We start from the raw sequence: 25,629 nt of genomic DNA on the forward strand, positions 1-25,629 counted from the left end.
CAGCACCCCTGAAATAAGCCAGGTGTGCGGAGGCAGGAGGATCACTGAGACTTGCTGGCTTCCAGCTTAGCTAAGATAATGCAAGCCCTGGGCTCAAGGAGAGACCTTACCTCAAAGGAATAGGCAGAAGTGAATGATAATGGTTGAGGATAGCTCATTCTTCTCTGGCCTCTATGTACCTGAACACATGTCCCTACACAAGCACATGCAAGCATGTGAGCGGATGCATGTGTGCAAACACACACACACACACACACACACACATACATGCACACACTTTCACACAAAAGAAACCATTTTTTAAATTAACTGGATGTGGTGGCTGTGCACCCCTTTAGTCCCAGCACTCAGGAAAGCAGAGGCAGGTGGAGCTCTGTGGGTTCAAGTCCTACCTGGTCTACCCTGTGAATTCCGGGCCAGCCAGGGTTACATAGTTAGACTCTGTTTCAAAACAACTCAAAACTTAAAAATAAATTTAAAAGATCCTTTAAGGAGCCAGAGGGATAGATAGTTAATAGTACGTCTTTCTCTTACCAAGGATCCAAGTTCTAGTCCCAGGCTTCACATGGGGCGGCAAACAGCTGTCTGTAACTACAATTCCAGGGGATCCGAGGCCTTCTTCTGGCCGCTCTTGGCATCTGTACACTTCTGTACACATCCAGACTGCATAGCCACAATTTCAAAACAATAAAAATAAATCTTCTTTTTTTTTTTTTTTTTTTTTGGTTTTTCGAGACAGGGTTTCTCTGTGTAGCCCGGGCTGTCCTGGAACTCACTCTGTAGACCAGGCTGGCCTCGAACTCAGAAATCCGCCTGCCTCTGCCTCCCAAGTGCTGGGATTAAAGGCGTGCGCCACCACCACCCGGCTAAAAATAAATCTTAAAAGAGGGAGGACTAAAGACATGGCTTGATGGTTAAAAGCATTTCCTGTTCTCCCAGAGGTCCTGAGTTCAGTTCCCAGCACCCATGGCAAGTGGTTCACAACCATCTGTAACTGGAGCTCCAGAGGATGTAATGCAGCAGCTGCACTTAGGTGGCCACAAGTATACATATTTGGAAATAATAAAAATCTTCTTAAAAAGCCTTCAATGATAAAACACAGCATCCACAAAACTGTACTGAGAATTTTGGTTTCTCTAAAAGCCGTTATGCTGCCAGGCGGTGGTGGCGCACACCTTTAATCCCAGCACTTGGGAGGCAGAGGCAGGTGGATTTCTGAGTTCGAGGCCAGCCTGGTCTACAGAATGAGCTCCAGGACAGCCAGGGCTACACAGAGAAACCCTGTCTCAAAAAACCAAAAAAAAAACCAAAAAAAAAAAAAAAAGAAAGAAAGAAGAAAAAAGCCATTATGCTACGTGGATATGCTTTTGTTTGAATCCCAGGTGTGGGGTGAGAAGGTGATTGTGATCTGCCTCGTGCACTGTTAGGGGCGTGATCATTGCCAGCCGCAGATAGTTTATGTTTAATCTAAAGAGATCTGTGCTCCCTTCCTCTCCAACCTTCTTTCTCTCCTATCTAGTACTTGGGGGTTGGAAAGGATTAGGGTGGAATAAGGGTTGGAAAGGAGGTACAGATATAAAAACCCAATAAAATAGATTTAAAAACATGCCAACATCAAACACTAAAATACACCTTATACGCACGCGTGCGAGATATAGTTAAGATACAAGTACACGCACACACACACACCTGACAGCACACCTGAAACACATCCAAGTCAGGCTCCCAGCTACATCCACCCACCCCAGACCGTGGTGCCTGCATCTTCACACTGCACAGCTTCGAACCCCTCTGACTGGAGGGGGGGGGAATGGGAGGGGTGGATGGAAACCACAGGCTGCCAACCAACTCCAGCTCTCTTAATCTCAAATGCTGGCACCGGGCACCAGAAGGAAGGTATGTGGTGCAGCGAGGGGAAGGAGGGATAGCCGTGCTTGGCAGCAAGTAACTAGGGGTTCAGATTCAGAATCTGACTCCCTCACTGAGTCTCTCTAGCCCACCTGCTGTCCCTGCCACATGTATCAGGAACGGGTGGGAAGGGCAAACCGCCAGGCTGTCCAAGAACATAATGACTAGGCTTACACAGTCACCAGCCCTGAACAACGGTGTGTGGGCTAGTCCTCACCGCGTACACAGTATCTGCCGCTGTGTTAATTGGGTGGCCGGGAGAGACAAGGAGGAAGTGATTTTAAATGGCACCTGGAATTGCTTCCCGATTACATCTTGGCTAAGTGAATATTAAAATTAGTACCTGTCCCGGGAGCGGTGTCACACGCCTTCCATACTTGGTGGGGAGGGGGCGCAGAGGCAGGAGGATCACACGCCTGAAGCCAGTCTGATCTGTATAGTGAGCTCCAAGCTAGCCAGGGCTACATAGATAAACTGTCTTAAAGACACACACACACACAATTTTCTAAGTATTGGGTCCTAATTAAGTCAAGGAACTGGTTTTGGTTACTAGGTCAAATTTAAGGTATTAGTTACCCCCATCATCTGGGAACTGTGCTATCATGTGTTAAGAGTCTCAGGATTTTCTGTTTGACAGCTGACAGCTGAAATTCTCTTAGCCTCGTCAGCTGGTCCTTGGTAGGTGGTTCAGACAGCAGATTTGCCTCCTGCCTTCCATCCCAGCATTCAACCCTGGACAGTAAGCTCTACATGGTAGCTACAGGCCATTCCCAGAAGCACCTGGCTGCATCCACAGAACCACTTTCAATATTCTGCAGGCCTTCTACCTTGAAAAACATTATTCTTTAGCTTTGAGACAGGGTCTCACTATATAAACCAGGCTGACTTAAAACTCATGGAGACCTGCCTGCTTCTGCCTCCCAAGTGCTCGGTGGGATTAAATGCCTGGCAATTTATTTATTTTTAATCTTTTAAGCATTCATGTTGGTCCATGCTGGTGCTTATGAAGGCCAGAAGAGGCATCGGACCCTCTCTGGAGCTGTAGTTATGGAGTTGACACACCTGACGGGTGCTGGAGACTGAACTAGCGGCCAAGTGACCTTAACTGCTGAGCCACCTCTCAGCCCCAGTATCTTTCATATCTTGTTTTTAACACAGGGTTTCTCTATGTAGCTCTGGTTAGTCTGGAGCTGTTATGTGGACTGTGAACACACAGATCTGCTCAACCGTCTCCTGAGTGTTGGGATTAAAAGCTTGCATCTTTAATTTTTAAATTATCGGTATGAGTGGATTTTTTTTAACATGTCATGTGTGGGTGTTTTGCCTGCCATGTGTGTCTGGTGGTGGTTGTTTGGACCAACAGTGTATTGGATGCCCTGGAACTGGAGTTACAGCTGTGACTAAGTAGGTCGTACTTTTAACTGGTGAGGCTTCTCTTCAATCCCATCTTTAAATTCTTAAGATCTCATTTAGCTCAAGATAAAGGTTCTTGGATTTATTTAGGCTAGTGTTTTATTAAGCTCTTTTTTCAAACGCTCTCATCCGTAATTTTTTTTTGTATGCATACAAGCACAGGTGGTCCTGATGCAGCGCCAGAGGATTCAGGTGCTGTTCATCTGTGCCACCATGCCAAGTTTTAATTGTTTTCCCCCATTTTTGGCAAGGCTTGGCTTGAAACTTACCAATTAGGCTAGGCTATCCGGGATCTGTCCTCCCTTGTGTTGGGGCTACACGCACATACCACCCCTCCCCCCATTTTCTTACAAGGGTTCTGGCGATTTCTTACAAGCTAGCAGCTCAAGCTTGAACAGCAGCGACTTCATCAGGATCTCCCTGGGTGCTTTTGGCTTTTTGATCACTGTTTACTTACGGTCTTATCAAAACACACTAACATTTGTATTTTATGTAACTGACAAATTCTCTCATGGACATGATACTTAGAATGCCAGAAGCTGTGGTCCAGCAACACAGGATGGCCCTCTCCAGTTCAGCTTTGGGCAGAGGTGGGAGCCTGCAAAGTCCATCTTCCTTTCCTGAGAACTAGTGGGAAACCTTTGCTGTGTCTTGTTTCTATAAAGCGATCCCACTTTTTATGGCTTGGACCAGGAGCCTTTGGTGTCTCTCTGGCTAATGCTGCCTGAGTGCTTGGTGTGTGTGGAGTTGTGAGTACTCCTGAGTTAATCCTGCCAGGGAATATTCTAATTGTTCTGTGGGCCTGGGGCAGACGTGTACCAAGACCACACATCTGGTTAACAGAGCCGAGCTCACCTGAGTTCCTCAGGGTCACCATGGGGACCAGCTGGTTCGTCCATCAGTAGGTAAAAAATAAATTTTTTTACCTACTGATGGAGGTAAATTTTTTTACCTACTGAGGGCATCAGCATCTCAAACTGAGCCTTCTCTTTCAATTAAAAATTTAAAGATGGGGCTGGAGAGATGGCTCAGAGGTTAAGAGCATGGGCTGCTCTTCCAGAGGTTCTGAGTCCGATTCCCAGCAAACCCATGGTAACTCATATCCATCTATCATGGGATCCAATGCCCTCTCCAGGTATGTCTGAAGACAGTGACAGTGTACACACACACACACACACACACACATATATATATAAAACAAAAATCTTTTTAAAAAAATTTTAAAAAAGTATGTCTGTGTGTAGAACCCCAGAGGCCACAAGAGGGCACTGGACCCTTGGAGCCTGAGCTATAGGAAGCTATGCACCCCACTCTGAGTGGGCGAGGTGGGGGGGGTGTCTAACTGCCTTTCTCCAGCCCTGTGCTCCTCACTCCGCAGACATCCCTTCCCATCTTCAGGAGGTGGCCTTTGCCTTCTTCCTTTCAATCCACCCCACACAGGCTCAACAGTCCACTCCTTCTCCCAAGCTACCCCAACAATCCCATGACAGTCCGCTTGCCCGTACCTACCAGCAGGTATCAGATGCCAGGTGGGCTTCTTTCAGTTGCCTCCGCTAGCCCCAACTGGGACACAGGGGCTCTGCTTCATTCTCCTACTGTGGAAACCCAGCCCTCTCTCCCTGGATTAGCACCTGTCCCTGGCCCCCCAGTTTCACCTGTTACATGGGTGTGTGTTGTTTTGGGGGTGGGTGCTACATATGTATGGTACATTGGCGTGTTTACTGTGACTATGAACAGAATGGCAGACTCTGTCTCACGCCAGCTTCTGCAGGTTCTGACATTCATTACTTCAGTACCTAGGGGCACTGTGACCTCCCGCTGTGCCTTTGTCTGTCGGTGCAAGGAAGACTTGCTACAGAGAGCTCAGGTCCATGTAACTCTTCAGAGATGCATACACTCACAACTCACAACCGTGACTTGCCAGGGCTGTGGCTCTGCCACTCACACAGCTGGAGCCAGAACCTGAGAGAAACGGGCCCTCCCTAGGTTACAGGTTCCCAGGGTGCACGCAGAGGAGGAAGACTCTGGTAAACAGGGAAGGGCCTCAAGTGTCTCCTCTTGGATCAACTTCAAGTTATTTTCTCTGCTCAGGGTTCCGTGACAGAAAGCCAAACACCACTTGTGGGCTGATGCCCTTCGACTGCCTCCGACCTAACCAACGGCTCGGAGAACATTAGGTTCAAGCTGAAGGAAGCAAGCTGGGAAGTCGGGTGCCTAGGGGAACACTCGGCCTGATGATTGGGGGCCAGGCCTGACTCTGTCCTCTACCACCACACAGAGGGTCTGAGGCCTAACCTCACCAGCGCTCCCGGCATACTTAGCACTCCCACAGAAGGTCTGTGAATGGCGAGTGGCTTCCTCTCACCTCATCACCAGCTTAAACACACCAAGACATCGAGAAAACAGGGCTCTAGGGAAGCTCCAGGGAAGACAGACAGGAACCAGGCCCCTCCCAAACTGACTGCATATGGAAAGACAGAAATGGACTCTGCGGGGCTGCTGCTGACAGACAGACAGACACGGAGAGGTTAACAAGCTCGCATTTAATAAGTCTGAAATCATTCTCAGCACATGGCATTGTACACGGGCATCTGTGGAAACAGATTCATTTTAACAGGTCGTAGTTTAAAAAAGTCATAGATACTGTGAGTTCTGTATAAACCGGTGGACGGCAAGTTAGTTCCTTTTGATTTATAAGCCTCAATGTCACCGCAGAATAAAGAATGTAGCCAAAGAAAGCATTATCGGTCACTCGTATAGGACAGTGTTGTTTCTATAATTTGAAGCTTTCTGAATGGACGGGTTCAGGCCTGATCCAACTGTAAAGAGATTACTCAGTAAACAGACTGTAGGGACTGGACAGTGTCATTAACTTCCATCATTAACAGCTTACCCAGCACTACATCACTACTGCTAGTTAACACAACCTGCTTCACAGTCCCCACGGAGGCGGCCTGTGCACGCAGCCTCGATGCCCTGGCCACCTCATGTCCAGGGCGTGCCATTACAGTCCAACAGAAACTTTGGCTTTAGGAAGGAATCACAGACATTGAAAAGAATGGCTTTAATCGTCAGTAAGTGTGCAGTGGGAAGGAGTGTGCTTCAGATAGTCTGGGCAGGGCGGGTGGCAGGTCAACCCTGCTGCCACAGCCGCAGACACTAGTGTGTACGTGACAAGACAAGGAGGGAAAGCAGTCCCTTTCAAACAAACTTGAAAAAAAAATTGTTCACAGTGGTTTGTATCAACAGAATGCATTTATGACAGTTACATGTACAGACTCACGCACCCTAGGGCTCTCTTGATATCCTAAAGAAAACAAGCATTTACATTATTCATGATTCATACTAAATTAAAAAAAGATCAATTGTACACTTTCCCCTTGGACAGGATGAACTGCCAGGGCGTACAGATTAACACCATCATCAGAGTTGTCCACAAACGGAACAGAGGTCAAAAACAAAACAAAACATTTTCTTGAGAATGAAGTGCTTCACTTGCTGCTATAACCAGCAAGTGCCAGCAGTAATCAAAATGGAGGAGGGCCCGACAGGTCTACCTGGGCAAGCTGACCAGCACATCACAGTTTAAAAAGGAAGGTTATGTACGCTATGTTACAAGTCCCAACTAGGCAGTGTCAAGTGACATCTATTTCTTTGCTTGCTTTGTGATCATACCCCGTGGCGGTGTGACAGGTCTCGTGGCATTGGGCTTCTTTTTCTCTGCAGGCTTTAAAATCTGTGAGGATGAAAAGAACCAAGAACCTTAGGAGCTATACTTGGATCTCAGTTTTGTTCAGATCTCCAGCCAGAAGTTCTGCCTAATGCTGCCCCCTAAATGCTGAAAACCCCTCTATAACATAATACAGACCCAACTGGTACACGAGCATTTTGGTAGAGACATGTCATGACATCCAGTCAGGATATGTCATCTGGCAAAACAGTTTCTGCCTGGGCAAAGTGACAAGCTCAAGTCCAGAGCTTCCCACAACCTTGAAGCTCTGTGGAAGGCACTGGAGTCTGTAGGCTCTGGGGGTGCTGAGGCTGCCTCGGGACTCCCACAGCTACAATAACATTTACAACTGTGTGAGCTGGAAATGGACCAAACCCTCCATAGGGCGGAACTATGAGACCCAGAAGCCAACTCAGGAGAGGATTATCATGGCACAAGTCGGACAATGCTGGCACTTGGGAGGCAGAGGCAAGTGAATCTCTCTTGCATTCAAGGTCAGCCTGGTCTACAGGTTGAGTTCCAGAACAGCCAGAGCTACCCCCACTCCCTCCTCTCACCAAAAGCACCGACTCTAAGCAACACTCTAACACATTGCTTGTTTTCACCCACTTAAAGAATTCTCCTAAAGTCAATAATACTGGGGAAAGGTTCCGAGTTATGTTTCCTTTCTTTAGAAAGAGCCCACACATTATTCCCACGAAACAAATATGTTACTAAATAAGAAAAGGGCAGCTTGCTTAGAAAACAACAGCAAGAACTACTCCTCAGGAGGTCAGCAAAGCTGCAAGCTCATGAACAGCGGCTGCAGTCTCACCTGGAAGGAGCACATGAGGGTTTCATCCACACTCATCATGGCGCCTGCATTGTCAAACTCGCCACAGTAGTTGGGTGCAGAAAACAGAGTGACTAACTGCCTCTTTGCAAAAAACTCATACCCATCTTCAACCACCTGTGGAGAGACAGCGTCAGTGTGAGCAGCTGCGGCCTGAGCTGCTCCGCTTTCCTTCCCCCCTGAGCTCGGCCTCCTGCCTGCCGCTCTCCCCAGAGGCACACTGTGTGGCAAGCCATACCTACCCACCAAACTCAACAAGGAGACTCTGCTCACACACATGCTCTAAGTGTACATGTAAAATTCAAAGTCAATACCTGATGGGCTCTACATATAAGATCCAAATCATGCTTATGGAGAAATTTTGCAACCACTTCTGCACCAAATGTGAAGGACACTCCTCTGTCATTTTCACCCCAGCCTAAGACATCTTTATCGGGGTCAGACCACAAAAGATCACAAAGAAGACCTTGATCTGGCACATCAGTTGGTCTCATAATTCGCCGAATCTGCTCCATAGATTGAAGATCTGGTGATAAACCTGTGTAACAAGAAAGGAGAAGCCCTGGAGTGCTGAAGCGCCGGCAGAGCGCACGCTGGGGCCGTCCGTCAGTCCCTCCTGCTGAGGAGGCTGCTGCTGCTGCTGCCTCGCTTCAGTCAACCTGGGGTTTTTAAACTTGGTTTTGGGGAAAACAATGCACAAAATGTACTGTACTGATGTTGCTGTGCAGGACAGAGAGACAGTCACCTCAACACAGAGCCCTGCAGTGCACACCCGACCACTCAATCTATACTTCTCACAACAGAAGGCGGCAAGGTGAACACAGCAGGTGCCACCATCACAGATGGCTGGGCACAGGGGCAATGCTCAGCTGTGAGGCAGCTCCTTCTGAGCCTCTGTTGTCAATGGCCCACTAAATGTCAATCAGCAGACACAACAGCCTCTTCCTCTACGGACCAATCCATGAGGGCACAGAGCAGAGACCACACCTTAATACGTCATGTGGGTTTTGGATAGCTGCTTCATTTCCAATATTACCCCCAAACCTCCACATCTTTGGAATTTCTTTATTACCTCACACACAGCACAATCATGGAACAAAGCAAAGCTTTTGGAAGGAACCCCGGTCAGAAGGGTTCATGCAAACACACGGCTGAGCAGATGCACTAGGGCTCGTGTTGTATTTAAAATCCCATTCTATTCCCAACCTACAACCTCTCCTTCCCTCACACTTGATCCACATGACCTGGCTGTGTCCCTGTGAACGAGCCCTGGTGCAATACTGGCCTGGCCAGGGGCCATCATGCCCAGCTGACTTTTCAGATGGGACAGAAACTGCGTGGGTGAAGGAGTCACATACCTCCATGACAGCAGAATATCTTCTCATCCACGATGGCTGCTATCGGTAAACAGTTAAAACAGTCTGTGAACGTTTTCCACAGCTTAATGTTGTATCTTCTTTTACCTGTGAGAACACAGATGGTCACCCCACTGTTCCTCATCTTTGCTCTCTAAGGCCACCTTTCAAGTAACTGAAACATGCTGGCACCTACAGGCCGTATAGCCTCAGGGGCCTGGGGTACAGGACCCAAATAGAAGCAACCAAAATACATTCCCACAGAGTTCTAGACAGGGGCACACCTCAATTTGCCACAATTAGTGGGCAGTACCCATTCTATTTGAAGCCTCATCTGTTTTGTCTTATCTTGACCTTGAGGGAAGTTCCACTTCTGAAGGCCACCAAATCCTCATGTGCTCTTTCCTCCTTCAGTTGCCCGAGCTCTGAAGCTTGCTGCAACCAGACAGAAGCCCCACCCTGACTTCAGGAGGTCCAGGGACTCTGACATGCAGAGAGCTCAATTCAGACACATCTAGCGCTCTGTCCTAACGGTCTGCGCTCAGTATATTCCTTTGAGCACCAGGGCTATAATAGGGTGTCAGTGTGTGTCCCCTCTAAAACCACTGTATAAAAACGATGGTTTGAATTCACGGTTCATAAGCCTTAGCAACTACCAAATTCTCTTAACTGGCTAAGGACTGCGCAATGCTGGGGAGCCTCTGGCTCCTGGGCTACCCCACACTCAAGTACCAATATGTTGTGTGTGTCACTACACTAAGACTCTCTCTACCTTCTTTACCAGAGGATACAGAGACAACTAAAGGCCTAGACTACTCCTTTGAGAATTCAGCAAGACCTAACAACAAACAGCCTTTCTAAGCCATGCCTTTCAAGCTGGGCAGACCACCCACCTTCCCTAAAGAAGCTTGCATTTCAGCCCTGGGGAGGCCACAGATTCCCTGGATAGTTCTGGAAATTTCAATGAACACAGCCAACACTTCCAATTACTAATAGCGACTGGTAATAACATTAATGCAGAAACTGAGGCCAGATGCCCTTGACTCCACACCAAAATCTATGATCCTGCCTCATTCTCTGCTGAACCCAGAGTCTGAACAGCAATCCACACCTTTGCTGAGGGCTGGATTAAGGCAAAGCCAGTGCAAGTAGCTGAGAAGGTAAGATGTTCAAAGCACAAGCCTGGCAAACCAAGTCAAGGTGGAGACAGCCGACTCCACACCCTGGCCCCACTCCTGCGCCCTCAACGCAGACAGACAGACAGACAGACAGACAGACAGACAGAGACAGACAGACAGAGACAGACAGACTCTAAATCAAAATGTAGTTTTTAAAGCATTTCTCTCTCCATTATGCATACTCCAGAAAAGTTAATGTCCCTTTCCTAAATACAGCTGCACTACATGAAAACCATAATGTACATTTCAAAAACAGTTTCACTGCAAGACCCCACCTACATACAAGGCCAGACAGAGCAGATCAGCACTGCCTGCAACTGTGGCCCTGCTCTCAATTCAGAAGCCACTGACCCACATGCTTTCAACAGACACTCTGTGGATAGAACCAGTCTAATCGACGCTGTGAAAGCAAAGCAAATGAACAGGCTCTCGTTTGGAACTGCACTAAGAGCAAAGCCACGTGTGCCATCAAGATTGTCTCCATCCAACCCTGCCAGCCCCGGCTCAGGCAGCACTCCCCACAACCAGGACACGGGCAGGTGAGCTGCCGCAGATCCAACTCTGGTGACAGGCCTGCCGCCCGCTGCCTTCCAGCCCCCCTTCCTTAGTGGCACCAAGTACTTACATTCGTCATAAAATCCGTAGATTCTGTTGATGCTGGCACACTCATGGTTCCCTCGGAGAAGAAAAAAGTTCTCTGGATACTTGATTTTGTAGGCCAGCAAGAGGCAGATCGTCTCTAGTGACTGTTTGCCCCTGTCCACATAGTCCCCGAGAAACAAATAGTTGCTCTCTGGAGGGAAGCCACCGTACTCAAACAGACGGAGCAAATCATAGTACTGCCCGTGAATGTCACCTGGAGAGGAGGACACCAGTGTCACCATCTGAACCGCTCAGCACGTGGCCAAAACCTTGTCCATGCAAGACAAACACCCCTCAAATATTCATTCCATACGACAAGGGCCTCTAACAAGTTCACAGCCAACACTAATTTCTCATGTGGTAACATATTTAGTTCAACTGACCATGTTACATTTAAATGCACAGGTCCAGAGCTCCACCAGACACACTAATTAATTTATTTGTGGTAGAGTATCTTGTCTCACCTGCTTCCTGCCAAGGACTGCAGTTCCCTCTCAGATCACTGAGACCTCAGCTCAGCTTCTGGGACTTATGTCAGCACATCCTTTGTGAGTGACCAGTGAGATGGCCCCCTCACAACGCCTTTATTCAAGACTCCCACACCTTGGCCATGGCCTTTCAACTTCTGCAAGGTCAAAGCCAAGGCCACCTCAGTCTAAGCACACATGGTTTATCCTGAGTCAGAGATGCAATGCCTACCCGCCTAGACTGTGCATCTGCCCTGCTCCTACCGCAGTGACCCACACTAGTCCAGACCGCCCCCAATGCCCACAATCCTTGGGAGAACATCAAAGGCCATCAGTGTGCCCTCAGCTGGGTGATGGAGTACCACACTCACCACATATCTTGAGTGGTGCTTCAAGTTCTAAAAGGATAGGCTGACTGAGGAAGATCTCCCGAGACTTCAGGCAGAGTCCTCGGATTTCGTTCTCCTGGAGCTGGACATTCTTGCCTGGCTTGGACCCTCTCACTGTGGAGAGAAATAGCAGTCAGGACACAGCCTCACATAGAAATCTTCAATTCAGGACAGCAGCAGCTAAGAGCAGCCACACCCACAGCAAGCAGCTAATTACTGCCTGTAGCTTCTGGCCTTGGCTGGCACCTGCACTCAAATGCAGAGACCCATACACACAAATAACAAAAATGAATCTTTAAAAAAGATGTTAACTTGAGAAGGGGGGAGTGGTGTGATATTATTTAAATCTTTTTTTTCCCACACTAAACACCTGTTGAATAGTTGGTCAAAGGTGACTGAAATTAGTATTCTGGCTGGCCTGTATGGTCTCAACTGGGATCTGAAAATGTCGGATGGTGTATACCTCGAGCTAAGTTAGGCTCCTTTACAGCAGCTTCACGGTTGTCCTGACCCTGCCAGTGTCTGGATGTGTCGAGTCCTCTGGACATACTCCTACCCTGTACCAAGACAGCAGTACCTTCTGCTTCCAGGCCTGTCTACTTTTAGAATGAACTCAAGTTTACAGTGGGAAAGGCCACAGTCATGTCACCAAGTCTGTCCTCAGAAATGCCCAGAACATGTCTCCATCAGGACCAAGTGCAACTCCATGGTCTCTAATTTATACAGTCTGTGTGTTGTCTGTATTTCATGTTAAAATGCCGCAGAGAGAGTTCACTGGTTAAGAGCACTGACTGCTCCTGCAGAGAACCCAGGTCACTCCAATAGCCACGTGCCATGTCACAACTCTAGTTCTAGGGGATCTACTACCTCTTCTGGCCTCCAGTGACACCACACAAGCACACACTGCACTAACACCATTCACGGAAGCTAATTTTAAGAAATATCCTAGAAGCTAGGTAGATGGCCCAGTTGATAAAAGACTGCCTTGCAAGCATTAGAACTTAGGTGTGCGTTCCAGAACTTAGAGAAAAGGGGTGTGGTATGGGGAGCCAGGCTTGATGGCATACATCTAGAATCCCAATGCTGGAGAGGGATGCCTACCGACACACACAGATCTGGGAGACAAACCAGCCAGCCTAATCTACCTGTGAGTCAGTGAGAAAGAAATCCTAGCTAAAAGGGAGGAGAAAAAAAATGCCAAACCCCTCTTGAAGAACGAGTGCTATACCTGAGGCTGTCCTCTGGCATCCACGTCCAAAAACCCAACACCAGCCCCTTATGCATATTTTGGGATACACATAATGTCAGGACTTGTAAAGACAAAGGCCTCCCGGGCATCCAAATACTACAGCTCCTAGACCAGCACCAGTCATGGCAACTCCTGAGCCCAGAGTCAGTCCTGAGCTCTCTCTGTTCACCGCCTCGGTAAGGTCTGGCTCCAGCCCACTCTCCCCAGGAGGCAAGGGTGACAGCAGTGGGGACATCTGTGTGGGTTCCGGTTACAAGAACTCAGATAGTCATTATGCAGACTGAAGAACAACTCCAACTGCCAAGGATCTGAGCTCTCCAGTTCTCAATGGCAGCTTCAGGAAACGGCCGCCACAGGCCCTGCCTGCTGCATGTCTGGTTGGCACTAGGGCCTGATCACTCTCAGAATCTGAGTCTCTGCTTTTTCGTACAGAAGACTAATGAAGTAGGCACTTGAGTTCAACAGAGCCAGGATAAGCAGCCCATTTAAGACTGCATCTGTCCACCATAAAGAGAGTTCAAAACATTGGCTTTTAGCAGAATCCTAAACCTGACTGATCTCACTAGTTTCGTTTAATTGCAGGCTTTGTCATAAAATCATTTGTCCTGACAGCTAGGTAACAGTAGAAAGCCGAAGGGCTTATAGCTTTTGATCCTGTGGCAGCAGAGCAAGAGAGCCCTGCTGTGTATGGGGCAGAGTCCACTCAAGGATGCAAAGCTGCACCCATGCTTTGGGAAGCTGGCCTTCAGCCTGTACCGACAGAGACACCCCCGCTTCTCTGAAGGAACAAGCTGATTAGGAGGAATGGAACGGTATGCAAACCAACATTAGTTTTTCAGTGAAAAATAAGAAGACAAGAAAAGGATAAGCTCTCAAGGCAGGAAGAAGCATGAGACAGGCAGGGAGCCAGCCAGAAATGGACCTCTCTGTGCAGCTTGAGCCCCCCAACTAGAACTGGGCTATAAGACAAAAGGCACACAAGCTGGGAATTGACATCAACTGACATCAGGTATACTGTCTTTTCTCCACTTCATTCTTTGGCTACACTAGAGAACTATCAAGGACCCTGCCTCTCCCTCCCCAAGAACCTTAGAAAATAGGTTCTGAACCCGGTGGTACTGCCACATGCCTTTAATCCCAGCACTTGGGAGTTCCAGGTTGGCCTTGGTCTATAGGGAGAGTTCCAAGACAGCCAGGACTACGGAGAGAAGCCCTGACTCAAATAAACCAAACCAAACAAATAAAAAAAGTAGCTTCTGGTCGGGTCAAATACAGGCCTTGTTTCTGCAGCCATTTCTAAAGACCAAACCACCTTCCCCAGTCTTCCCCTTAAATTTTATGGGGTTTGAGGGTTGAGTAGGTCAGAGGACAAATTTGTGGGGTTGGCTTTCTTCTTCCACCCGTTTGCTGGTTCCAGGAATTAAACTCCCAGGCTTATGCAGCACTTTACCCTCCAAGTCCTCTCAGCAGTCCCTTCTGGGGATATGTAGCCTAGGCAGGCATGACCAAAATGGAGGTAGGAGCCCAGCAATAAGTCTCTGAGGAAGGAGGACAACAGCTAAGCAACAAAGGCTTTCCTTTGCCACCAGAGCCACAGACAAGAGAAGCAGCACTCAGGGAGGAAAGACAGGAGGATCCCTGCCTCACTGGCCAGAAACCTGGGCAGGATGCCCAGCAGGAGACTTATTTTTGGTTAGAAGGGAACTCCTGGAAGCTTCTAGTTTCAACAGGAATTTTCTTCAGAGGAGCTCTACACTTGTACATGAGTGACCCATTCTTGTATCTCTGATGAGAATCTCGGTAACTGGCTTTGCCTGGTACACCCCACAGGCTTGTTTTGTTATATATACAGGGCTCTACTTAAGAAAGCTGAGTGTTGCTAATAATCCTTGGTTCTGAAAGCATCCACTGCCATTTTTAGATAGTTGAAGTCCTTTTTTTTAAAAAGATTTTTGAGACAAGGTCTTTCTATGTAGTAGCCCTGGCCAGTCTTCAACTCAGGGATCTGCCTGCCTCTTCAATAGGATTAAAGGTGTATGTCACCACAACCAGTTGTTTTTGACACCGGGTGTCACTATGTAGCCTAGGCTAACACTGAAGTCCATGATCCTCCTGCAGCCTCACCCCTCTGCTCTAGCTGAACAACACCCTGTCTGTGTAGCATCCACAGAGTTGGCACCTTCCACAGCTGGCAACAACTGCTCACCCTTCAGACCGACCAGATCTCTCTTCAACCCAGGCTGTCCCCTTCCCCAGGAATACATTACTCTATCTATCTATCTATCTATCTATCTATCTATCTATCTATCTATCTATCTATCTATCTATCTATTGAGACAGGGTTTCTCTGTGTAGCCCTGGCTGTCCCGGAACTCACTCTGTAGACCAGGCTGGCCTGGAACTCAGAAATCTGGCTGCCTCTGCCTCCCAAGTGGTGCGTGCGCCACCACTGCCTGGCTACATTACACTTTCTGAACTTGCTGCCAACACCTGGTTGCCAACCAGCCCCAAATGTCACTCAGGTTGGCCAACTCATAGGGATGCCTGATATATGAAGTCTATACCCATCTTTCCTGCTGACTTATGAGACAGAGGCAGGTGGATTTTGAGGCCAGTCTGGACTATGGGGAGAGTTCCAGGACAGTCAGGGCTACACAGAAAACTTTCTCAAAAGCCAAGGGTAGGAGGTAGAGTTAGAGGGGGTCAAAACATGCACAGGACCACAGACTTTGCCAGTGAGCACTGGGTATGTCTTAAAGCTGCCAAATTGGCAAGGTCTACTTTAGCTCTCAGTGCCAAGCAAAATGGCTTTCCCACAACTAACACCCAGGTCCTACTGTCTGTCTAACCTTATCCTATGGCTCCTGCTGTGGCTGGGTCAGGCTGCTGTTCCCAGGGAGGCATATGTGTCTACCTAGAGAAAGAACACTTAGGGACACTGGCAGCTAGCAGCAGCAAAGGCTGTTCTGTGGAAGCTGCACTTACCTGGAACATCACTAACCTCAGTGCATCACAAGCCTCACCAAAACCCCACTGACAACAAAACCCAAAGCTCATAAACCACCCACCATATCATCAATTAGGCTGCTGCTGATGGGAGTCTGCAGCCCAGCACCTCTCTAGACAGCAGTTAACTTTCCACAGCCTAGCAACAAGCAAGACAGCATTACAGAAGGAAGCCAGGGAGACGGACTGAGGGATAGAAAAGCCTCCACGGGGTCGGTAGAACCCTTAGGGCCCATCATGCACCACGCCTGAGGTTCCACCCCAGCATAAAACTGGGTTTGGCATCAAGAGGATCACAAGTTCAAGGTCCTCATCTACACAGACCTGTCCTGGCCAGTCTAGGTACAGGAAACTCCATCTCAATTAAAAAATAATCAAACAAAAAAAGGACAGAACAAAGCCCTAGTTGAACTACAGTGTGATTTGGAACTAAGAGCTGCAGCCCTTGCTGTCTGAGGACAGCCTTACTTAAGCAGCCACCAGCCAAGCATACCCAGTGTCTAGCCCCAGGCAGCCAGATCTGAGTCCAAGGCCAGCCTGATCTACATAGGTGTTGGCAGCAGTTCAGAACAACAACAACAACAAAAAACTTGCCTTGGTGAATCATTGCCTTCACAGTATTTTAAACACATGTAGAAAAAAAGACCTCAAACCAGCCAGGCAGTGGTGGCACACTCCTTTAATCCCAGCACTTAGGAGGCAGAGGCAGGCAGATTTTTGAGTTCAAGGCCAGCCTGGTCTACAGAGAAACCCTGTCTCAAAAAACAAAAACAAAAAAAAGATCTCAAACCAAATAAACTGCGTAACTGCCACACTGTATACTTTCTCACAAACAACAAAGTTATATTCTATAAAACAGGCAAGCTAAAAAAACTTTTCAAGAACCTCCTTTTCCTCCGAACAGCAAAAGAACATAGCTCTACCTGGCTGCCTCACACCACCCCTACCACCTGACTGGGGACTGCTGCTGTCACGCATACTCTGGACTTTAAGGATGACACAGATTTCCTCTCCGTGGGCAACCAGGATGTGGTTAAAAAAGCTCCAACCAAAAAATTGGTTAAAAAAGCTCCAACCAAAAAATATCCCAAGGATGTATCTTGTTTTCTATGATGAACAAACACTAAGCCAATTCGAACACAGTGTGTTTCACCTAAGTCAGACTCTGGACAGGCATCTCTGCAATCTATCACTAAGTAGTGGGGAGGCAAGAGGTTCAAGAGTTCAAGGCCATTCTCAGCTGTATAGGAAGCTGGAGGGCAGCATGAGATCTTTCCACAGCTGAACACACCTCAGCATCAGTGCCTTGCACATTGGACCCTATGAGTTCCTATTTCCTGTAAGCCCTAAAAATACTCACAGCCTTCAAAAACAAGGATGTCAGTAACCCTGACATAAGAGGTGGGAAACATCATCAGAAAGCAGTACCTTGCCTTCACATGCCTGACACAACTGTGACCTCAAAACTTAAGACAAAAATTCCTTCCAGAATTCTAGCTCAGGGAAATGGGATTTACCTTACTTCAATGGGCCTGTGGGGCTTCCCCAGCTAGGAGGCAGTTCCTACTTTCTCCCTCACATTGTAGGCTGTGAGGTGTGCCACAAGACCCAGCATAAATCAAAGCAATGAAACACACACACACCTCTTTTCCCTCGGACATTACATTAAAGCGCACTGACCACCCCAACCCACTCACTACGGGTATTACAGAAGCCAGCCACCTGCTTTCCTTTGAGAAGTGGTTGGCTGTGTGTCCCATCTGCCTAGGATTGTCTTGCAGCCCAGCCTTGCATGAGCAAAGGGGCAGTGAAGGCTCTAGGAGTCATACTTGTCAAAGTGGTTTTTTTTTTTTTTGGGGGGGGGGTGAGTAGGAGAGGAAGGAAATGGTTTCTGTGTGTAGCCCTGGCTGCCCTGAAACTAGGTCTGTAGATCAGGCTAGCTGAAAACTCAGATATCACCCTGCCTCTACCTCCAAAGTGCCGGGATTAAAGGCTTGTGTCAACCATGCCTCGCCCAAATTAGAATTTTTAAAGATTCAAACACCTACAGATCCAGGAGAGGGTCCTATCCTGCCTGGGGAGATGGTCATGTCCGTGCAGAGGGAGGGCAGGACGTCCTGTTAATGACAATCTGCTGTGTGTTCTCTACTCGGTTTAGGATCTGCTTCCAGCTCAGCAAGCCTATGGCTCTCACCTAGCTTTCACTGGGGACCTCGGCCTTCCGGAAACTCGAGCAGGAGCACTGACAAGCCACATGCAAAAGCTACTTAAGAGGCCAGCCACTGGGACTTCAGATGCCTTCAGAGATGAGAACTGGCAAGCACTGTGTATTAGCAAAGCCACTTCCCATCTTGCCCTGATAATGACCTTCCTTTACACAAACATCCGTCTTGCACATTGCCACATGAACAAATTAAAATCCCTGCTACTCAAGAGAAACGCTAGGTTTCATGAGAAAAGCACCCCAAATTCCCATTTCTCCACCAAAACAGCAGAGCAGGCTGCTAACTTCACACACACCCAAGTCTATTTTCTACTTAAATGCCTCTGCTCTAGCGACCACTGTGCTGAGGAGTAACAGGGAAAACTGCATTCAGAGTGCTGCAGAGCCGCAGTGCTTAGAAACCAAACCCAACCTCCTGTCTGTACTTCAGGCTGCCTCTAAGGAACTCATGTAGTAGAAGCTAGCCCTGACTTCCTGACTCCATCCAAGTGCCAGGGACTACTACAGGTCTATGCCTTAGCCTTGGGTGGTCTAGCGCTCACTCTGTAAGCCAGACTGGCCTTGAACTCAGAGATCAAGCTGTCTGTTTCTCAGTGCTGAGATTAAAGGCATAGGTCATCATGCCCAGCTTAAAATGTATTTTTAATCATACATGTGTGGATTAGCTATGTATGTATGTGCCATCAGAAGCCAAGTGTCTCATCCCTTGGCACTGGAGTAACAACAAGCACTGCTACCTGGTGAGTGCTGGGATCCTCTGGACGAGTAATGTATACTCTTAACCACTAAGCCGGCTCTCTCGACCCTGGTTTTGGTTTTTTGAGATAACATCTTATTACATATAGCTGACTGGTGTGGAATCTGGTATATAGACCAGGCCAGCCTCCTAACTCATACTTCCAGGATTAAAGTGCACAGTGTCACCTTTTACTAAAAGACCCCTTCTCAACTAACTAGTTCATTCAGCCCTCAGGCTTGGAAGATCTTACAGAAGGGTTCCACAGATGAGAAGATCTTGCTACCTGGCAGTCTGCCCTAGAACTTCTGAATTTTCATGCCTCACACTACAGAGTGCCCTAACTGAAAAATATCAATTATCAATACGGAGAAAAATCTCTTCATAAGGGACAAATCTTATCTCCTCCTTTCAGAATTAAACCCTTAGTTCTTTTTATACCATTTTAGTGTGTGTGCACGCATACGTGTGAACAAACACCACGCTTGCTAGAGCACTTGTGGAGGGAGGGTAGAGGACAGCCCTCAGGAGTATGGTTCTCTCCTGAATCTCATGTGGCTCCTGAGGATCAAATCAGGTCTTCAGGATTAAGGGCAAGAGCCAAAACCTGCTGAGCTATCTCTAGAGATAAGGGTTTTGAAGGCATTACAAAGAATGCAATCCCAGCATCTCTGAATTAGAAGTATACACATCCTGAGCAGATCTTATAGGTTCTGTCAAGCACTTCCATAAGAAAGAAACAAATACATACATTATACAGCTAGTTATCCTTGACATATTTAAGTAGTGGCTTATCCTGTTAGGTTCAACAGAAAAGAATAACCCAGCCCAGACATGATAGCACAGCTTTGAATTCCAGCACTCAGGAGGCAGAGGCAGCCAGATCTTTGAAAATCCAGGCCAACCTTTGCTAAATAGTGATACCCAGTCTCAAAACTTAAAAAGTAACTATAAAGGAACTCTGAGAAGCCAGCTGTAGTGAAAGCTTATAATCCCAGCACTCTGGATAGCTGAGACACAGACCATCCTGGGCTACATAAAGAAACTATGTCTCATTAAAAAAGGGGGGAGTAGGGAGGCTGAAGTACTGGTTCAGTAGCTAAGAGTACTTGCTGTTCTTAGAGATAATCTGGGTTCCACTCCCAGCACCACTCCTGGTAGCCCACGACTCTCTGTAACTCCAGTACCCAAGGACCCAATGCCCTCCTTGGACATTCATAAGCAGAAGACACACACATGATGCACATGCACACAGGGAGACAGGAAAGCTGGTGAGGTGATTTGTGATTTTGTCAGTAGAAAACCTGCTGCCCAAGCCTGACCTGCGTTTGATCCCTAAGAATCCACACAGACAGGAGAGAACCCACTACCCCCAACTGCCCACTAACCTCCACACACATGCTGTAGTCTGTGCACATCCACACACAGTCCACAGGAAAAACACAAAGTCAGGCTTTTTAAAAGTGGCCTATAAAAATCTAGTGCGTGAGAGGAGGCAGAAGGATCAGAAGTTTAAAGCCCGTTCTGGCTCCTGAGATCCTGAATCTAGGAGGCACGGTGATACAAATGCCTTTAATTGGGGAAGGGGAGAAAGAAGGATCTGTGAGAGTTTGCGGCTAGCCTGGTCTACACATGGAGGAGCTCCAGGATAACCAGAACTGGAGACCATATCTCAATAAAACCAAGGCCAAGAAACCCTACCTAAACAAAACATTAAAAAGGGGGAAGTGCTCTTTTATTTTTAAAAGACACTTTTTTCCTTTTCTTTTCAGTGACTTACTTGAAAACATCTACCACCAGAATTATGCAGCTGTCCACGACTCCAACAGTATTTTAGGCGTGTCAGGAGCCCAAATCAAGAAGGGTACTAGATCTCCTCTTTACCTTTAGCAGATATGCTGTGGAATTTGAAGAGCAGGACCCAGACCTATGTAAAATCTGAATCTCGAAAGTCCACTGCAGAGGGCCCCCCCCCCAAGTCGGACAAAAGGAAAAGCTGTATTTTTTTTAACCTTTACTCAACCACTGGCCATCCCGTGTTCATCCCACAGGGTGAACTGTGGGAGGAAGCAGGCTCTATCTAGGTCCTGGCTAGCTCACCCGGGGTTTGAAACCTGATTGTTAATTGTATCCTTGGTCCAGCGAGGTCTTTTGAAGTTTCTCTTGCGAAACATACTTCGAGGATAACAGCACCTACCTGGCAGGTGCTCGCTGAACGCAGCAGCGTCCCCCTGTCCTCAGGGATAACAATCTGATGAGCAGAGAGCCACACTGTTACCCGGGCTGGGTCCGTGTGCAGATGCACGTTCAAGGGGAAAGAGCGCTGGAGGAAGGATGGCTTTGAGGGGAGGTGGGGGGTAGGAAAAGGCAGGAGGCCAGCTCTCATCGCCCTGGGACGTCGCCCTGCCAAGTCACACTGATGAGTCCTTGGACTCCAGATACGGAGAACGTGAAAGCAAGGGCAGGGGGGCGATAAAAAGACGGGAGTCCCTCAAACCCGGAGGAGCTGTGTGCGCGCCCCAGATCCAAGCGGCTTCCGAGAAAAGACCGACCTCCACTGGGCCTGGTCCCCACCGGCCCAGCCCCCCGCCCGCCCGCCCACCCGCGCGCAGCTCACCTTCCAGCAGCCGTTGGATGATACTGTCGATGTTGAGTTTATCGATATCCGCCATCGCCGTCCCGCCGCCGACTCTCCCGCAGCGGCGCCGCCGCCGGCTCGCGCCCGGGTCTCACTCGTCCTCCTTTCTCACGCCACGAGCCCCACGAGCGGTGGTGGCGGCGGCGGTGGCAGCAGCAGCCGCGGCGGGTCCCCCCCCCAGCCGCCCCGCTCCCGGCTTCCTCCTCCTCTCGCCACTGGAACCACGAGAAGAACAAAATGGCCGCCGACTCCTCAGGCCAGCCTGGGGCGGCGCACGGATGCGCGCGCGGGAGTGCAGCGGCCGGGCCGGGACTTCTTTACAGGCCCATAGGGCGCGCGGGAGGGGGCGGGGCCGGCTGCGGGAAGGGGCGGGGTTTAGCGCGCATGGGGGCGGAGCCCGGGCGGAGACGGTTGAGCGGCACCGCAACCGCGCGCGGGATCCTTCCGCCAAACGGGCGGGGGAAATAGGCCCCCCGTGGCGGGAGAGTGAAGTTGCGAAGTTGGCGCGCGGGAGTTGGAGAAAGGTATCGTAGCCGGGTGGCTGCGCGCTGCGAGGGTTCACCATCTCCTCCCCGCTCTGCTGCTTTGGGACAGAAGTCGGCTGACCTGGCGGGGGTGGGAGCCCACCAGGGAGTCACCCCTTGGGACCAATCTGGGGTGGGGTTGCCCATGGAGAATCATAAAGAGGAGGAGATTGGAGTGTTGGGGATTCAAATATTCTGGCTCATTGGTGTACAAGAGCTAGATATACGGCTCCATGGTAAGAATGCTCGTCTAGTATATGTGAGTTCAATTGGGTTCAATCTCCAGCTTTGGCAAGATTTCTTAATACTGCAATAAAGCATCTAAGATCCAATATTTAGAAAAAAAAAAGAAGCCCCCAAGATAAGTCAAAAAATGTTAATCCACTGTGAGTGGCACATGATTTCAGTAATTTGCGTGTGCTTCTTGTGTGCGCTTCTGCAATTTTACATTTTAGACAGATTGGGAGAATTGTGTAAGAGATGCTACCTGTCTTTTGAATTATCTTTCTTGAACTCAGAAAGTTATATAATAACTGAGAAAATCCCCTGGATTTAGCCGGAGCTGGGTTGAATGAGCGCACCGGAGCAGATAAAATGGGAATTTGCACATTTCGCGGGAGGAACGCGGGTTTTAGAGGCTGCTGTGCGTGCGCTCCGGGCTTCAGCACATTCGGCGGCTGCTTGCCTCTAGCTTCCTCGACTCCCCAAGGGCACCGCTTCACCCGGGGGTCCCTAAATCTGCTGCCTCGCAGGCTAGCTGCATATGGAAGAAATGCACCCGACCCATTTATCTCTCCCAGTAGCACCCCACAGTTTACAAAGTGCTCTCCCCCAGCCTCCGCTCCAGTTCATGTTTCTCAAAGCAAAGAGGGATCAGAGAATTCCTTTCCATACGTGCCTTGCAAGGTGGTTTTCCATCTAGAGCTTCATCTTCTGCAAACTCTGTCTTCCCACGGCACCGCAGCATGGTGTGGGATGCCACCCATCCACATCTGTGCGTCTTTCCTGCTGCTGGCCCCGGCAGTGGAGCTTCAGGACTTCCCCAATTCACCTCAGCCCTCTGCTCCACGTTGCCCACTTGTCAACTCACTGCTCCAAGCTATGGTTTTGCCCACCGTTACACAGATGGCCATTGGTCACCCCAAGGCAAGTCGCGGCGCACTTGACATCCAGGCAACTTGACAACCTAGGGTCGATGCCAAGCCCTGCTGTGAATATCTGTGGAGGTCAAAGTGGCCCTCACTGAGTGTTTTGGGATCTTGGACTCCTCCAGGGCAGGATATCTTCCCGGGGACATCGCAGGGCAGACAGGGAGGGATATGTAAGATAGACTCACTAAGGAGGTAGTGTTTAGAGTGTCTATTCTGGGTGGAGCAGAATGAGCAAGACAGAGAAAACCTTTCTTCCCCCGGGAGATTCATTTAGTGGGATGGAGAGACAAACACACACCACTCTTAACTAGTATGAGCCAAAATTTGTCTATCTGTGGGAGGCTATCTAAACAGCACTGCAGACAAAGGAGATTCCGCCAAGCCTACCAAACAATTTGAGTTCCATCCTTGACATCCTATTGGAGGAAAAGAGCAAACTACCACAGGTTGTCCTCTGACCTCTGAGCACAAAATAAAATGTAATGAAATATTTTTAATAATTAAAAAAAAAACTACCTCGCTACAACAGAGAAACCCTGTCTCGAAAAACTAAAAAAACAAACAAAACAAAAAAAAACTACCTCAAAGCTGGGCATGGTTATATATGGCTTTAATTCCAGCACTGGAGAGGCAGGGGTGGGCAGATCTTTGTGAGTCTGAGGCAAGTTCCAGGCTGGTCAAGGCTAAGAGCAAAACCTTGTCTCAAACAAAACAAAGTCAGCTTGTGGAATCCCCAGTATAATCCTAGAGAGATATATATTTCCATTGTTCCCATTTTACAGATAAAGTTAGGCACAGAGAGGCTGGGTTGTTTGCCCAAGGTCACACAGTTGCTAAGTTCCAGGGGCAGGGCTAGAACTGAGGACAGTCTGAAACAACAGTCTTTTGTTTAATAAAGTCCCTAAATGGAGCCTTAGGAGCCCAGCAGACCTTGGCACATACGGTGTGTGTTACTCCTGGGGAAAGCAATGGAAAGATCTAAATGTTTATGCCCACACTGCGTGTCATAATTTTCTAGATGCCAAATGGGAGGTATGTATGTCACTCCATCCACGAGATAAGGGCTGATGGAAAATTACAGACTGAGCTGATACAGGGGACAATTTCTGTCTATCAGGCAACCTTAGTGGACAAGTCCCCTCCAGAGTCCATAGTCACACCACAGAGAACTGGCTCTCAAGAGTAAGGAAGCTTATGTTGAGATCCTGAACTTCATCCAGGAATGGTAGCTATCAGAGGATGACTTTCAACTGCTGATCCTCCTGCCTGCACCTCCAGAAGGTTGAAATCCCACGTGTAGTCCCTAAACCTGCTGAATGCCATGCTGGAGACAGAAAACAGGGCTCTGCGTGTGCTGGGTGGGCATTCTACCAGCTGAGCCATATCCAGTCCCTTGAGGAAATTTGAACACAACAGGGTTTTAGGGACATGGTGGCCCATGCCCATAATCCCATCTCTTGGAAGGAAGTAGCAGGCGCTCATTGGAGCTCAAGGCCAGCCTGGCCTACAGATTGAGTGCCAGGGCAGACAGGGCTACACAGAGAAAACCCTGTCTGAAAAACAAACAAAAATAAGTTCCACTAAAAATAAAAAGTCGGGGGCTGGAGAGATGGCTCAGTGGTTAAGAACACCGTCTAGTCTTCCGGAGGACCCAGGTTCAATTCCCAGCACCCACATGGCAGCTCACACCTGTCTATAACTCCAGTTCCAGGAGATCCTGACACCCTCACACAGAGATGAATGTAGGTAAAATCACACCAATGTATATAAAATTAAAATTTAGATAGATAGATAGCCAGGTGTAGTAATGCATGCTTTTAATTCCCTTGGCAAGCAGAGGCAGGCAGAGCTCTAAGTTCTGGGTGGTCCCCAAAGCTTCTTACATCTGTCTCTGAAAACTTCTAGCTCTAGTTGGTCAGAAGCTTGCTGTATATACCACGCTGGAGTCCTCTGACTCTCTCAGAGATCCTTCTGCCTCTGCCTCCAGAGAGTACAAGGATTAGAGCATGCAAGGCCACCCCGCCCCAATACCTTCTCCCAATTTTTAAAATCAACATATGCTGGTTAATATGGCTTGTCAGCCTGAGTGGCTGGAGAAGGACCTGGGGTCAAATGAAGTCACCTTGATGTGTCCTTGAGGCTCTGGGCTGGCTTCTTCTGTGACACTCTGCTTCCGGGCCACAATGC

General features: G+C 48.5%; 1 protein-coding gene across 1 annotated transcript; it reads right to left on the minus strand.

Annotated features, from left to right (window-relative positions):
* Positions 1–5,845: 5,845 nt before the first annotated feature.
* Positions 5,846–22,087, minus strand: Ppp1cc (protein phosphatase 1 catalytic subunit gamma). The gene is made up of 8 exons (XM_028765998.1): positions 21,747–22,087; positions 11,897–12,028; positions 11,042–11,272; positions 9,242–9,346; positions 8,198–8,421; positions 7,866–8,000; positions 6,997–7,057; positions 5,846–6,140 (listed from the first exon to the last, which is right to left on the minus strand). The coding sequence occupies exons 1-8, from the start codon at positions 21,799–21,801 to the stop codon at positions 6,070–6,072; spliced, it is 1,014 nt and encodes a 337-aa protein (XP_028621831.1). The 5' UTR covers positions 21,802–22,087; the 3' UTR covers positions 5,846–6,069.
* Between the last annotated feature and the right edge of the window lie 3,542 nt (positions 22,088–25,629).

The sequence above is a fragment of the Grammomys surdaster genome, unplaced genomic scaffold, assembly GCF_004785775.1.
Source record: "Grammomys surdaster isolate TR1022 unplaced genomic scaffold, NIH_TR_1.0 166, whole genome shotgun sequence".
NCBI classification, from domain to species: domain Eukaryota; kingdom Metazoa; phylum Chordata; class Mammalia; order Rodentia; family Muridae; genus Grammomys; species Grammomys surdaster.